Genomic DNA, 14,083 nt, shown 5'->3' on the forward strand with positions numbered 1-14,083 from the left:
CTACGTCGAAAAATTATTAAAATTAATAATCGACTATACGAATAACGACTCGAATAACGAAAACATTAAGGATTTTAAACTAATAATAATAAACTAAGGGCTAATAATAAACGACTTATTTAATAATAAGCACTAAAAAAAACCTCCTTTAATTATTATAGCGAACTTATAAACCTCGACGTAACCTAATATAATAAAAACGATAAAAAAATAAAACGTTACTTATTATAACTATTAAAAAAAAAGACATTACGCTAAGGACTACCGAAATAAGAAGATATTTAAACTAATACCCGAAAGACGATATATTAACGCTATTAAAAAAAACCGACCATAGTAATTATTAAGGGTAACGAGAAAGCGCTATATAGTAATCTCTCTTAAATAGCTTATTACGATAATGGTTACATTATTTATTTAATAAATAAAAAAAGACCGAATAATTTTTTAAAAAACCACGAAAAAAATAAAAAGCACCGAATTATAGCTATAATGCGCCGAACGTACGAAATAAACCTTAGCGACTCTAGTTTAAATATTAGCGATACCGAAAAACTAATAAACGACCCGGGACGACTTATTAAAATAACTTTAAATAACCTCGTAACCGAATTATTTAAATACCGGGACTTCGACGTTAATAAATAAGTCGCTATTCCCGGAATACCCTGCTTAGAATTTAAGGTAAAACAATAATAGCTTATTACGAAAAGATTCGAGAAAAGGATTCACGTTAACTATACCGTTAAAAACGACCCTCGGGTCTCGCCCGTTAACGATATATACTTTACGCTCTTTTAAATTTCGTGTATATACGACGGATATATAAAATATTTTAAGGAGAAACTTACGAACGAGTAGTTTCTTTAACGAATTAAGCGAATACTTATTATATACTTATACTTAAACCACTTAATCGGAAAAATTAAAACGTTTACACTTAACCCTTAAAAAGCTTACTTACTAGTAAAAGAAAACCCTAAGTAGCTTAAAAAATGCCACTTAAAAAAATAATTATAAGACTAATATAATTAACCTTAATATATAGTATACGTTTACGATAAAACTACGGCATTATAATAAATATACGAAAATATAACGCCCGAAATACGGCTAATAATAAGATTAAGGTTACCGGAAGTAATTCGTTATAAAACCTATAACACGCCATTATCGGCTAACAGCGCCTTACGATAATAATTCTTCTTAATAACGGAAAGAGAGACTATTAAAATCGTAAAACGAGCTAATCGCCTATTAATAAATAATAATACTCCGATAATTCAGTGGTATTAAAACGATAATACTATTAAATTTATTTGCTAGTTACGATTCGTAAGACTTAAAAAAAACTAACCCACGAATTATAAAACGATACTATAAAACGTCGCCACTATTAAACTATACCTTTATACCTACGCTTATTTTTAATTAATAAGCGACTTTATATTAATAAAAAAGTATAAAAGGAAACCTTAGTCGTAGAAAGTAATAATCGGGAAATAAAAGCCGTTAACTATAAAAAGATAATATTAAGCGGGACAAAATAAATCCCTATACTATATAACGGATAATTAAAATATCTACGAATATATTATATTAACGATAAATATAAAAAAACCTACGTTAACGCGCTACTCGACAGCGGAGCGTAAAAAAACTATATCTTACTAAGAATCGTTAACAGCTTAAAATTAAAATAGCAAGAAAAAAACGCCCCATACCGACTTAAAACCGTCGATAAAGGATTTATAACGTACGAAGGTAAAGAGATACGGAAAAAAATCGCGAACCTTTTTATTATTATCGAATAACGATATAAATAAATTATATATAATATTATAAAAATATTAGGATACGATATAATTTTAAAGATACCTTAGTTACGAGTAAGTAATCTTAGAGTTAATTAAAAAAACTGGCCGTTTTTAGTGGGATATATTAAGAAAGAGCTTAGCCTTTAAGCAGCGTTTATAGAAAGAACTTTTAAGTAAGCTAATAATATTTAAAGCTTACGTTATAATTAAAGAGTTAAAACTAAACGTTACTATATAAATACCGGATAATTATAAGGAATTCAGCGACCTATTTAATAAAAAACTAAAGATAGGATTATTAAAATATACATAATAAGATTACGAGATACCCTTTAAAAAAGGGAAAGAACCTCATTTTATGCCGATATATCGATTAAATTAAGAATACGAACAAGCCTTAAAAGACTATATCGAGAAAAACCTCGCTAAGGGATATATACGACTATTCACGTTACTAATAAAATACCCTATATTTTTCGTACTAAAAAAAAGTAAAAACGAGAAACTTAAATAGTAAATATATATCGATTATCGTAAATTTAATAATATTACTATTAAAAACCGATACCCTTTACCCTTAATTAACGACTTACGAAATAAGTTATACTAAGCTAAAATCTTTACGGCTTTAAACCTACTAAATACTTATAAACTTATTCGGATTAAGGAAAGAAAAGAATAGAAAACTACCTTTTAAACTAAATACGAGTATTTTAAATATTTTATTATATTTTTTAGTTTAATTAATACTTTAATTAGTTTTTAAAGTATAATTAACTATATATTACGAGAATATATCGATAAGTTCGTTATTATTTATTTCGACGATATTTTTATTAATTTAAAAAACGAGGAGCAATATAAAGAATACGTAAAGTTAATACTTTAAAAACTATAAAACGTTAATTTACTAATTAACCTTAAAAAAGCGAATTTTATAAATAATTAATTACTTTCGTAAGATACGTGGTATCCCTAAGAGAAATTCGAATAGAATTTCTAAAGTATTAATAATTAAAAATAACCTACGCCTATAAGCACTATAAAAGTCCGATCGTTCCTTAAACTAGTTAACTACTATAGAATCTTTATCTTTAAGTTTAATAAAATAGCGACACCCCTAACGAACCTAACCCGGAAAGACGAACTATTCCGATAGACGGAAACGAAAAAATCGGCCTTCCAAGATCTTAAAAAGAAAATCGCCAGCGAACCGGTGCTTCGCATAGTAAACCCTACCAGACTATTCAAAGTTAAAACCGACGCATCGGATTATGCGATCGAAAAGCAACTTAACCAACGGGATAATAGCGGAAAGCTGCACCCAGTAGCATTTTTTTCGAAGAAACTGAATAGATTAGAACTTAATTATTAAATTCACGACAAGGAATTAATAGCTATTATTAAAGCTTTTAAAGAATAAAAGCATTACTTAAATAAAATAAAAATACTAATAAAGGTTTACATAGACTATAAAAACCTTATATCGTTCACTATTAATAAAGAATTAAATAAACGATAAGTATAATAGGCGGAGTTTTTATCGAAATTTAACTTTATTATTATCTATCGAAAAGGTAACGAAAACGAACGAGTTAACACGCTTAGCCGTCGATTAAACTATTAAAAAAAGTTTTAACCGAAACCTAAACTATTTTTATATAAAACTAAAATAATAACCTTATATTATCTCGATAAATTAATACGACTAATAATATAATACACGACGATAAATAAATCGTAAAATTTCGGACGTACTACGAATAAATAAATACTACACAGTTTATACTATTAAAAGCCGGCTCGAAGAACGGCTTAGTATACTACTATAATAAGCTATATATTTTAAAATAATATAGGCAAAAATTTATTAAGGAATTCCACGAATACCCCGCATACGGTCACTAAGGAATCTATAAAACTTAAAAAACGAATCACTAAACTATATAACTATAAAAATTTTAAAGATTAAGTCGCTAAAATTATAAGAGAATGCGACCTTTGTAATAAAGCTAAAGTAGCTAGGTATCGACCCTACGAAGAACTATAATTAATTTCACCACTTAATAAAGCTTAGAAAACTATCGCTTTAAATTAAATTATTAAGCTACCACCGTTAAAAAAACTATTAATTAAAATTATATACGATAATATCTTAATTATTACGAATAAGCTTATAAAGTATACCTACTTCCTATTATATAAGGAAGCTAATACCGCCGAAAACTTAGCGTATACCTTCCTTAGAATAATCACTAGCTAGCACGGGCTACCGGAAACTATTATCTCGAATAGAGATAAGCTATTCATATCTAAGTTTTAAAAATTACTTATAGTATAACTCGGTATTAAATATAAGCTGTCTATAGCTTATAATCCGCAGATAAACGGCTAGACCGAACGAATAAACTAAATATTAAAACAGTACCTCCGATGCTACGTTAATTACGAATAAAATAATTAAGTATAATTATTATTAATAGTATAATTCGTATATAATAACGCGAATAACGAAACAACGCGCATATTATTATTTAAAGTAAACTACGGGTTTAACCTTAATATTATAAAAAACCCCTGGAAAGAAAATTAACACCGATAGCGACCATTTAAATCGAAAAACTAAAGGAATTATAAGCATCGCTACAAGAAAACCTTACCTTCCTTTAAAAATAAATAAAGGAATACGCCGATAAAATAAAGTTAAAAGGATTAACCTTTAAAAAAAAAGAAAAAGTTTACCTTTTACGACGAAATATTAAAACTAAGCGACTAAGCGAGAAGCTGGATTTTAAAAAGATCGGACTATTTAAAATCGCGGAAGTTATTTTAAAAACCAATTATCGATTATCGTTATTAAAAACTATAAAAATATACCTTGTATTTTATATTTTTTTATTTAAACTAATATTAAAAAAATATTAAACTTAAAACGCGGCTAGAAGTCGAAATAAATTAGTACGAGTACGAAATCGAAAGAATACTCGATAAAAAGTGAGCAAGACGTAAATAGAAATACTTCGTTTAATAGAAAAATTATTTACCTAAAAAAAACACCTAGGAACTTAAAAAATATTTAAAAAACGTCTCCGAGAAGTTTCGGGAATTTAAAAAAGCGAGAAATCGATATCGGTATTAAATTAATTAATAATATTAAAAGTACTATAAAAATAAACGTCGATTACCGCGTCCGCTTTAGTACGCTCCGAAGTTTTTAACTCGTTAAGGGAACGAAGACTATACGTAGCTATTTTCGACTCGCGAAACACTAAAAACTCCCGCTGGATACGAATCCGTTCCAAGCGAAGAAAAGCTTTTGGGCGTTTCGATAGGCTTTTTCCAGAGCTTTATTAGCCTAACGAAGAAAATCGCTGGCCTCCCGCTCGGTAATATAAAAACATTTCGATTTATTTACGATTCGGGAAACCGTCGAGACCGATACTCCCGAATTATTATAGAATAAATTTAAACGAACGTACTCGCAATAGCGCGAAATACCCTTTATTATTTTATACGTTTATTTACGCGATAAGTATAAAGAATACGGTATAATTTTAATATTAAATTCGTTAATAAACGTAATAAAGTTATAATATTATTTTTTTTTTTCGATTTAAAACGAGAAAATTTCTTAATACGGTTAAATATAATAAATATATATCATAAAAAAACTATAATAAAGGAAAAAAAGAGAAAAACTTATAAAAGATAATAAAAGAGGATATTTATAAAACTTAGCGCTTTAGGAATAAAGGCCTGAAAAGAGAGGGGATAGTGTTACGACTTAACCTATTTATGCGGCTAAGAAACGAAATATAGGCAGCCACGGAAGTACGATACCCCGCCAGGAGGACTAGAGACTCCAGGGCAGGGAGAACCGCTACAAGCACTAGCCATAAGTTACGTAACGGATTAGTCGGATTATAAAAGAATAGCTATTAATCTAGGTGAATTAACGGATTAAGGGTTTATTTTAAAATAATAAATAAACCTTTAATTTAAAGCTTAAGAGCTTATTTTAAAATAATAAATAAACTAACGAGCCGACTATTAATAAAAGAGCGAGGTTAAATATAAAACGAACATTTCTTTTATATAGTTTTTTAAATACTCTCGTTTACTTAATAATTAATTTAAATATTAATTTTTACTTATTAATAAGGTATATACCTTAACGACCTATTATAATACTATAAACTACGCCTTAACACTTATTTAAAACTTAATTATTCTATTGCTTTACCGATAATGTGATTTTATCACCCGTTTAAATACTCTCTCGCATTGCCAACATAAACCCGCGTACGTTCTACCAGGTTTCTATTAGACCCCTGATAGGCATCGTTACATTTACGTTCTTTTCACATGTTCGCGCATTATAACCTGTCTCGCCGCAGACACCGCAGCGCCTTCCACCGGTCGCCCTCCGCTTCGACGGACCCCCTGTTTTACCCTTATTAGTCGCTCGACGCTTCCTTTTTACCTTTTCGTTTTATAGCTCTTATGATTCCTATATAGTAAGGGCCCCTCTAAGCTGAACACGTAATTTTTTAGCTCTTCGGCGCTTCGAAAGTATTAAATTAACCTCTTTTAATATATATATTCGATCGCGTATAAAGGTTATTTTATAAACTATTTTATTTATACCCTTCGTTATTTAGTTTATAATATTTAAAATTAACGTCGGGGAGCTTTTTTAATAAATAAAGACTTTATTTTTAATAAAAGTAAAGTGTTTAATCGTTTATTAAAGGTTAAATAGCGTTTAAGGGTTATAAATATTAACCGTCCTCGAACGCGACGGGTTAAATATAAGCGTTCGAAAACGCACATTTAATTTATTAATTACCTCGTTCGAGTTATAAGGTATTAAATTAAATACGCTAAATTTAAATTAAATATTATTTTCCGTAAAAACAGTAAAATGCGTAGCTTTAAAGGCGATAAAGAACTTTAATTTCGTAATATAATTTATCGACACCTTAATAAATAGCTCGATTTCTTTCGAATACGCGCGCTTTAACGGTAAATAAAGTGTTATATTTAATAATTAAAGCAGGTAAAAAAAATAAAGAGGTATACTAAGCGTAATAATATCGTTATCCTTATAATATACTTCGAACTACGCCGAAATATAGCTTTTATAGCCGTTAAAGATTAAGAGGCGATAGCGACCTTTTATTCGCGACTTAATATATTTATCGAAATACTTAATTTAATTTAAGCTTATTTCGTTATTAATTTAACCGTTAAAAGTTAGTTTAATTATTTAATCGCTCGGTAAATCGTATTCGCGAGCTTAATTTATAAGGTAGTATTAACTTTAAACGATTAAGAACGGCGGGATACACTAGCCTTAGGAATTAATACATTTAATAACTATCGATTATTCGTAATTACTAGGCTAGACCGACTTCGCCTTCCCACGCCGATCGCCGCGTATTACGACGAGTATTAACCCGATTATATTTATTATAAAACCGGTCTCGTTAAAATTAAAAATATCTTCGTTAAAGATACCGTATTTCGCTTTAATATTTATAATTAGTTTAAACTAGCCGGAAATAATATTTAAATCTTTATAAAAAGCCTTTTAATAATCGTATCGACGATTTATTCGAGTCTTAAAGTCCGGGTTCCGATCGATAAAGCGCCTAACCTAGTGCTTACCGACGCGGTCGCCGCCGCGCGACGCGGTAAAGAGATTAGCTATATTTTTTATAACACTGAGATTAAGAGGCATTCCTCGGGTATTTAAATAAATTATATAATTACGAAGCACCTCCTTTTTTATTAGATTTAATTTATATCGTAAATATCGGATTTCGCGTCGTAAAGTTCGGCCGTTAATTCGGTAATTTAAAGTAGCTCCGAGGACGTCGTACACTTTCGTAGTAGCTTATTCGCTTAAAAGATTTATCGGATTTCGCGTCGCTTAAATTATTAAAACGATTTTATTTTTTTAAATTAAATCGGCATTATAATTATAAAAATATTACGTATTAAAATTTAAATATATCGAAAACTAAAAAAGTGGACCGCTTAATAATATAGCCCGTTTAATAATAAACCACGTTATAACGTTTTAAATTAATTAAAATTACTCGCTATTCGATTCGTTACTCGATTTTATATCCTTTATATATATTCGTATATTATAACCTGTTTCGCCGTAGATATTATAACGCCTGCCGCCCGTTGCGCGCCTTTTTAATAAACTATTATTTTCGCCTTTATTAGTCGCTAGCCGCTTCTTTTTTACCTTTTCGTCTTATAGCCTTCGAGATTCCTTAATTATAAAGGCTTTTCTAAGCTGGACTCGCGATTTTTTAGCTCTCCGGCGCTTCGAAAGGGCTAAATTAACTTCTTTTAAAATACGTATCCGATTATATATAAAAGTTATTTTATAAGTTATTTTAATTATACCCTTCGTTATTTAATTTACCGTATTTAAAATCGGCGTCGGAGAGCTTTTTTAATAAGTAAATACCTTTTTTAATATAAATAAAGTGTTTAATTATTTATTAAAAATTAAACGGCGTTTAAAGGTCGTAGGTATTAGCCGTCCCCGGACGGAATAGGCTAGGTATAAGCGTTTAAAAACGCATATTTAGCTTATTAATTACTTCGTTTAGGTTATAAAATATTAAGCCGAATACGTTAAATTTAGATTTAATATTAACTTTTATAAAAATAGCGAAATATATAGCTTTAAACGCGATAAAGAATTCGAGCTTTGTGATATAATTTATCGAAGCCTTAATAAATAGCTCGATTTCCTTCGAATAAACACGCTTTAAAGGCGAATAAAGTACTATATCGAGTAGTTAAAGCAGGTGAGATAAATAAGGAGGTATACCGAGTGTAATAATATTATTATCTTAGTAGTATATTTCGAAATCGGTTAAAATATAACTCTCGTGGCTATTAAAAATTAAGAAATAATAAGGACCTTTCGTATACGTTTTAATATATTTATCGAAGTGCTTAATTTAGTTTAGGTTTATTTCGTTATTAGTTTAATTATTAAAAGTCGGCTTAATTATTTAATTACTTAGTAAATCGGTTTCGCGAGATTAATTTATAAGGTAATATTAACCTTAAACGATTAAAAACGGCGAAATATATTAGCTTTACGAATTAATATATTTAATCGCCGTTGCCTATTTTTAATTATTAAACTAGACCGATTTCGCTTTTTTTACGCCGCTCGGCGCGTATTACGACGAGTATTAACCCGATTATATTTATTATAAAGCCGGTCTCGTCGAAATTTAAAATGTCTTCGTTAACGATCTCGTATTTCGCTTTTATATTCGCGATTAATGTAAATTAAGTAGAAATAATTTTAAATTTTTCGTAAAAAGCCTTTTAATAATCGTACTAATGATTTATTTTAATCTTTAAGTCCGGGTTACGATTAATAAAGCGCTTAACTTAGTGCTTATCGACGCGGTCGTCGCTACGCGTCGTAGTAAGTAAATTAACTATATTTTTTATACTAGCAAAATTAAGGGGTATTTCTCGGGTATTTAAATTAATTATATACTCGCGGAACACTTTTTTTAATCGGGTTTAATCGACGTTAATTATGTACGATTTCGCGTCGTGAAGTTCGGCCGTGGAGTCGGTAATTTATAGAGGATTGTGGGACTCGGAAGGCCTTCGCAGTAGCCCTTTAACTAATGGGTTTTAGGGGGTCTCGTGTCGCTTAAATCGCTAAAACGATTCGATGTTTTAGTAACTCGTTAAATATTATTATTATAGAAATAAAACGCGTTAAAATTTAATTAGTATAATTAATTAAAAGAGTAATATGAGAGGTAATATAATCCGCTTAGTAATAAACCACGTTAAAAGTATTAAAATATAAAAATAATAATACGAGAGGTAATATAATTCGCTTACTAGTAAACCACGTTATATATTTTATTTAATTTTATTTTAAAGCACCGGAATTATTCCCTTTTTATATAATATTTTATATTTAAAACTCGGTAATTATACTATTTCTCCTTAATTTAATACGTAATACTTAATATTGCCGATTTAAGTGGGAAAATAAGGGAAGTATAGGTCAATGAGAAGGGGGCAGCCAGTAGGGGTTCCATCTTACGAGTGCGAAGTTTCGGAGACTATTTAACCTAAGTTTGCTGGAAAAGCGCTCTAAAAATTCGAAGTTGATGGAATTCTTGCATCGAGTTGACCGGTTGTACGAGGTTCCGTCAACTCATAATACCGAGGTCATTGAGACTATTGGGGAATCAAAGCTCTTGCTCCCAAGTCTGGCCTGTGGCTGCTACGAGTATTATAACTGGCTCTGTGAGCATGGTATGATATCAGCCGCCCGAGCGGAGCCCAACTACGAAGCATACCGATATGCGTATCTCTTGAAATCCTTACACCATTGGCCACCACTGACAATAGAGGACTCCAAGCTGCACTTTTCTTCCTCGATGTCAGCCCGAAGATACACTCGTGTGATGTCACAGTTCACGCATCTGGGATGCGATCTCAACCGGGTGCACAAAGAACGCAGAGAGCCCTATAACTGGCGTTTGCATTCACAATGGACTTTGTGGCAAGTCCATATCTGGAATGTGCTCATCTACGCGAGTCATAGAAAAGCGAAGGATAGTGCCTCTACGTTTGGACACATTGTGGACCAGCTTCTTCGTGAGGGTGCTGATCCCAATCTGACCATTTTGACCTCAGAGAAACCTGTAAAGGAGAATGAAGTTGCCTGGCTTACTCCGAAAACTGGTTGGATCTGCTTCCGGCTTTTCTCTGGGACGTATCTCCCTGCATCTTGGGAGTGGGCAACTGCATGTACGAAATACCCAGGGAGTGATGTATACGACCATCTTCTTGTCGAATCCGAAAAGAAAGAACTGGGACACCTCTTTTTGTCAGGTCAGTTTCACTCAAGTCGATTTGCTATTTTTCTCTTTTGCCTTAACCTCTGCTTAAATTTGCTTGCCTGCAAAATTGCATGAATCATAGCTGGAAGTGTCTAGCTGCAACTTCAAGTGCCCCCTTTCTGGCTTTTTCTTTCGGCCTGATAAAACAGAAGGGTTTTTAATAAGTGATAATCACCATCGTTACCAAAAGCCACATTCTAACACTTTCGGTACCAAAAAAGGGATCTGCCCCTTTATTGTAGGCTACACGAAACCGGGGAGGGATCTTGCTCCTGCGTAACTTCCTGGCCCTCTTCTTCCCAGAAGAGGCGGCTCATTTTCAGCAACTTGTGGATGGGCTCAACCAGAGGAGAACCCATGCATCGCCTGACGACGAGTTGCCACCGCCACTGGAAAGGAAAGTCAACGCCAACCAAACACTGCTTGGTGAGCACTGGGCCTTGGTCACACCTAACTTTGCGACTGTGGAAGAAAGATCCAGGGTGATCTCCGTGACCCAGCATGATCGCCTATAGCGTGAAACCCAATTAATTCTGCTACGATAATAACAGCAAGATCTTTGGTCACAAATTACAACTTTTCGAGCCCAACACAAGAGATGGCTAATAATCAACCAAATATTAATCGGCAATAAAGAGACCGGTTAGAAACAAGTTAAAATCTATATACCACAGAAACCATATTGGCTTCCATTGTCGGTATGTTGCTTTTAATGTAGCTGGGACCATTATTCACAGTCATTAAAGGTCAGCGATGCAAGCTATCGTGGGGTTTTCAGTGTTACAGCGGAGGAGTGTACTCGTCCTGTTTACATGTTCGCCGAACCCCTGAACCCCTTTTAATACAAAAAGTTTGAACAGCTAACAAAACTTTGCTCGCACAACTCTTATGCAATATAAATTTATTTGTTAGCTAGATAATAATACAGCTCCGGCTGTGCTGTGTTCCGGTTGCTGGTTCAAAGACAACTGCGAGTTAAAGGGCACTGTCTGTGGCTTCCCATTAGATGTGCACTCCCAAAAAGCAATGCTTTCTTGTGGCAAATATCCGAGCTCTCCAGAGTTTCAAGAAGATTGCTTCAGGGAGATGTGTACACTATTTCTTTCGACGACGGTTCGACGCCTAAACTCATAGCTCTTAGTTACACCGCCGCCTACTTAGCCTTGGTAATATCACTAGCGGCAACGGCGCATGCGGTGTTAAATTAATGTTGGTCGTATAGAAAAAGCTTAATATGGGCAAGGTATCATTGTAGCAACATGAAGGTAGGGTCTATAGTGTTCGCATGAAGGGCCGTTGTGTGGCTTGCCAAGGGTTCCATGCCCATCACTTGGACATCGAGCAGCACCCGATGGCAAAGTTGGAAATACCCAACTTCTTATAGGTCAACGTGTCCACTCGAATAATCGGGCTTGTGTGGAATCAACACGGAAACCTTCCTATTTTGGTGTGGGTGAGAGAAGTGTCAAAGCCCCGAGAAAACATACTACTACCAGTTTGAGAACCTTGTTGGCTGCCCCGGTGCCACAAGTACAGTAAACATCAACAACACACACAACATTGGAACAATACTCATATTGAGTCCGATCTCACTCTTCCGTTCCTAGGACTTCAATATCATTAACTCATCTACTTCACGCTTTTTGATTCCTACCCCTGATGTCTTGACCGGTCTAGAGGAACTTGGACAGCCAGTAACCGACCTTCCTACGTGACCGAGAAACTACTCCCGACGCCGGGTGAGGTACCGAGAACCATATACCAGCCATAAAGGTTCTCTAGGGAAGGAACGTTAGACGTGCCGTTGCTCAATCGAACCTGGTCATGTCACGACTGTTAGCTTGGGCTGGTGTTTCTCGGGAGAAGGCACGTGACCCCCCATACTCTACAATCGGGCGAGACCGAGAAGAGTTGTGAGCACGTTGCCCTGCTCGCCTACGTCACTTGGGGATGCCACTTCGATCGTCAAGCGCATTGTCGGCATACACGCCAGACTGCAGGAACTGACGGATCTGCGCCCCAGCGAAACCACCAACACTCTCTTCGGCGATCTGGTATCTCAGTGTTGTGAAATTCACGATGTGAATACTGTTTCTCAGGTAAAGAAACGCTGCGCAAGCCATGCTTGATGGCCAGAAGCTGACCTGACGAGGCCATAGGTGCTTGCGAGCTGCAAACTCCAAGCCATCCTCCCATCGCTGCAGAGCCTGTGCTCTCAAGCTGAAAGCTGTCTCGAGACTCACTGGGCTAGCCATATTGCGCAAGGACAAGAGCCGACCGAGGCACAGCGGTTACTAGAGACATTCCCCTACTATGGCAATTACGAAGAGCTCACACGGCTCGAGCTATGTGCTCTGCGCTCGGCAGGCCTTGTTCATCCGCAGAAGATCGCTTTTGTCGGATCGGGGCCTCTTCCGCTGACGCCTGTATGCCTCCTGAAAGCGCTGAAAGAAGACGCACTATCGGGCCCCGTACCGCCAACAAAGCATCAGCAGGGCCCGACGATAATCAATGTCGATCGCGATGAGGAGGCCGTCGCAACAGCGACAACTCTGATCACCAGGCTCGGGATCCCAGAGGAAGAAATGGTGCACTACTGCGGCAGTGCCGATTCCCAATCTCTGAGTCTCAGCAGCTGCGACGTCGTCTACCTGGCTGCTCTGGTGGGAGTGACGCAACTCGAAAAGGAGCAGATCGCCTTGAGCATAGCAGCAAGGATGCGCCCTGGGGCTTTGCTGGTCATCCGAAGTAGTTGGGGCTTGCGAAATTGCTTATATCCGGTGAGTCTTCCCAAAGGCGAGATGCACCAATGACAAGACTTACGAGTGCTAATGATACCCCTAATCCAGGAATTTGATGCGACCACTGCTAGCCTTCGCAGCAAACTGGAAGTTGCGCTCGTTGTTCATCCATACGGGAAAGTGGTTAACTCGGTGATTGTGACCAGAGTCAGGTGAAATGGAAGTACCCAGACGTGCATGATGTGGTCACTGTTGAGCAAAGTGCTTCGGCGGTTGATGACTAGCAAAGATAGACAATGAATGATGATATGCCTGTTTACCTTATCAATCTCGAGTGTACCTATCCTGGCTCCTTCAGAAGATAATACAAAAGCTCGTGTACAGGGGAATGAATATGTGATACATCCAGCTCACTTGGCACTTGAGACTTGGGTACCCTTGAGGGCATTTATGCAACAAAGCCGGGTAAGTGTCTTGTCGATAAGCGATAAGCTTATAGGCCGTGTTATCAGTAGAGGTGAGCTCTCCATGCGCGCCTGCCGGTGCTGTGCCCCGCGGTTCAGATAGAGCTTCATTCCCTCCAAATTAACAACCGAACTCGCGA

At 35.0% G+C, this 14,083-nt stretch overlaps 1 protein-coding gene across 1 annotated transcript; it reads left to right on the forward strand.

Annotated features, from left to right (window-relative positions):
* Positions 1-12,562: 12,562 nt before the first annotated feature.
* On the forward strand, positions 12,563-13,695 carry PG997_007911 (uncharacterized protein; the record flags this gene model as incomplete). The annotated part of the gene is made up of 4 exons (XM_066812226.1): positions 12,563-12,651; positions 12,732-12,837; positions 12,898-13,518; positions 13,588-13,695. 4 exons carry the CDS (start codon positions 12,563-12,565, stop codon positions 13,693-13,695), a joined length of 924 nt encoding a protein of 307 aa, XP_066667568.1.
* Positions 13,696-14,083: the final 388 nt, after the last annotated feature.

This window comes from Apiospora hydei (genome assembly GCF_038363865.1).
Source record: "Apiospora hydei strain CBS 114990 chromosome Unknown utg000006l_segment0_segment0, whole genome shotgun sequence".
Classification (NCBI taxonomy): Eukaryota; Fungi; Ascomycota; class Sordariomycetes; order Amphisphaeriales; family Apiosporaceae; genus Apiospora; species Apiospora hydei.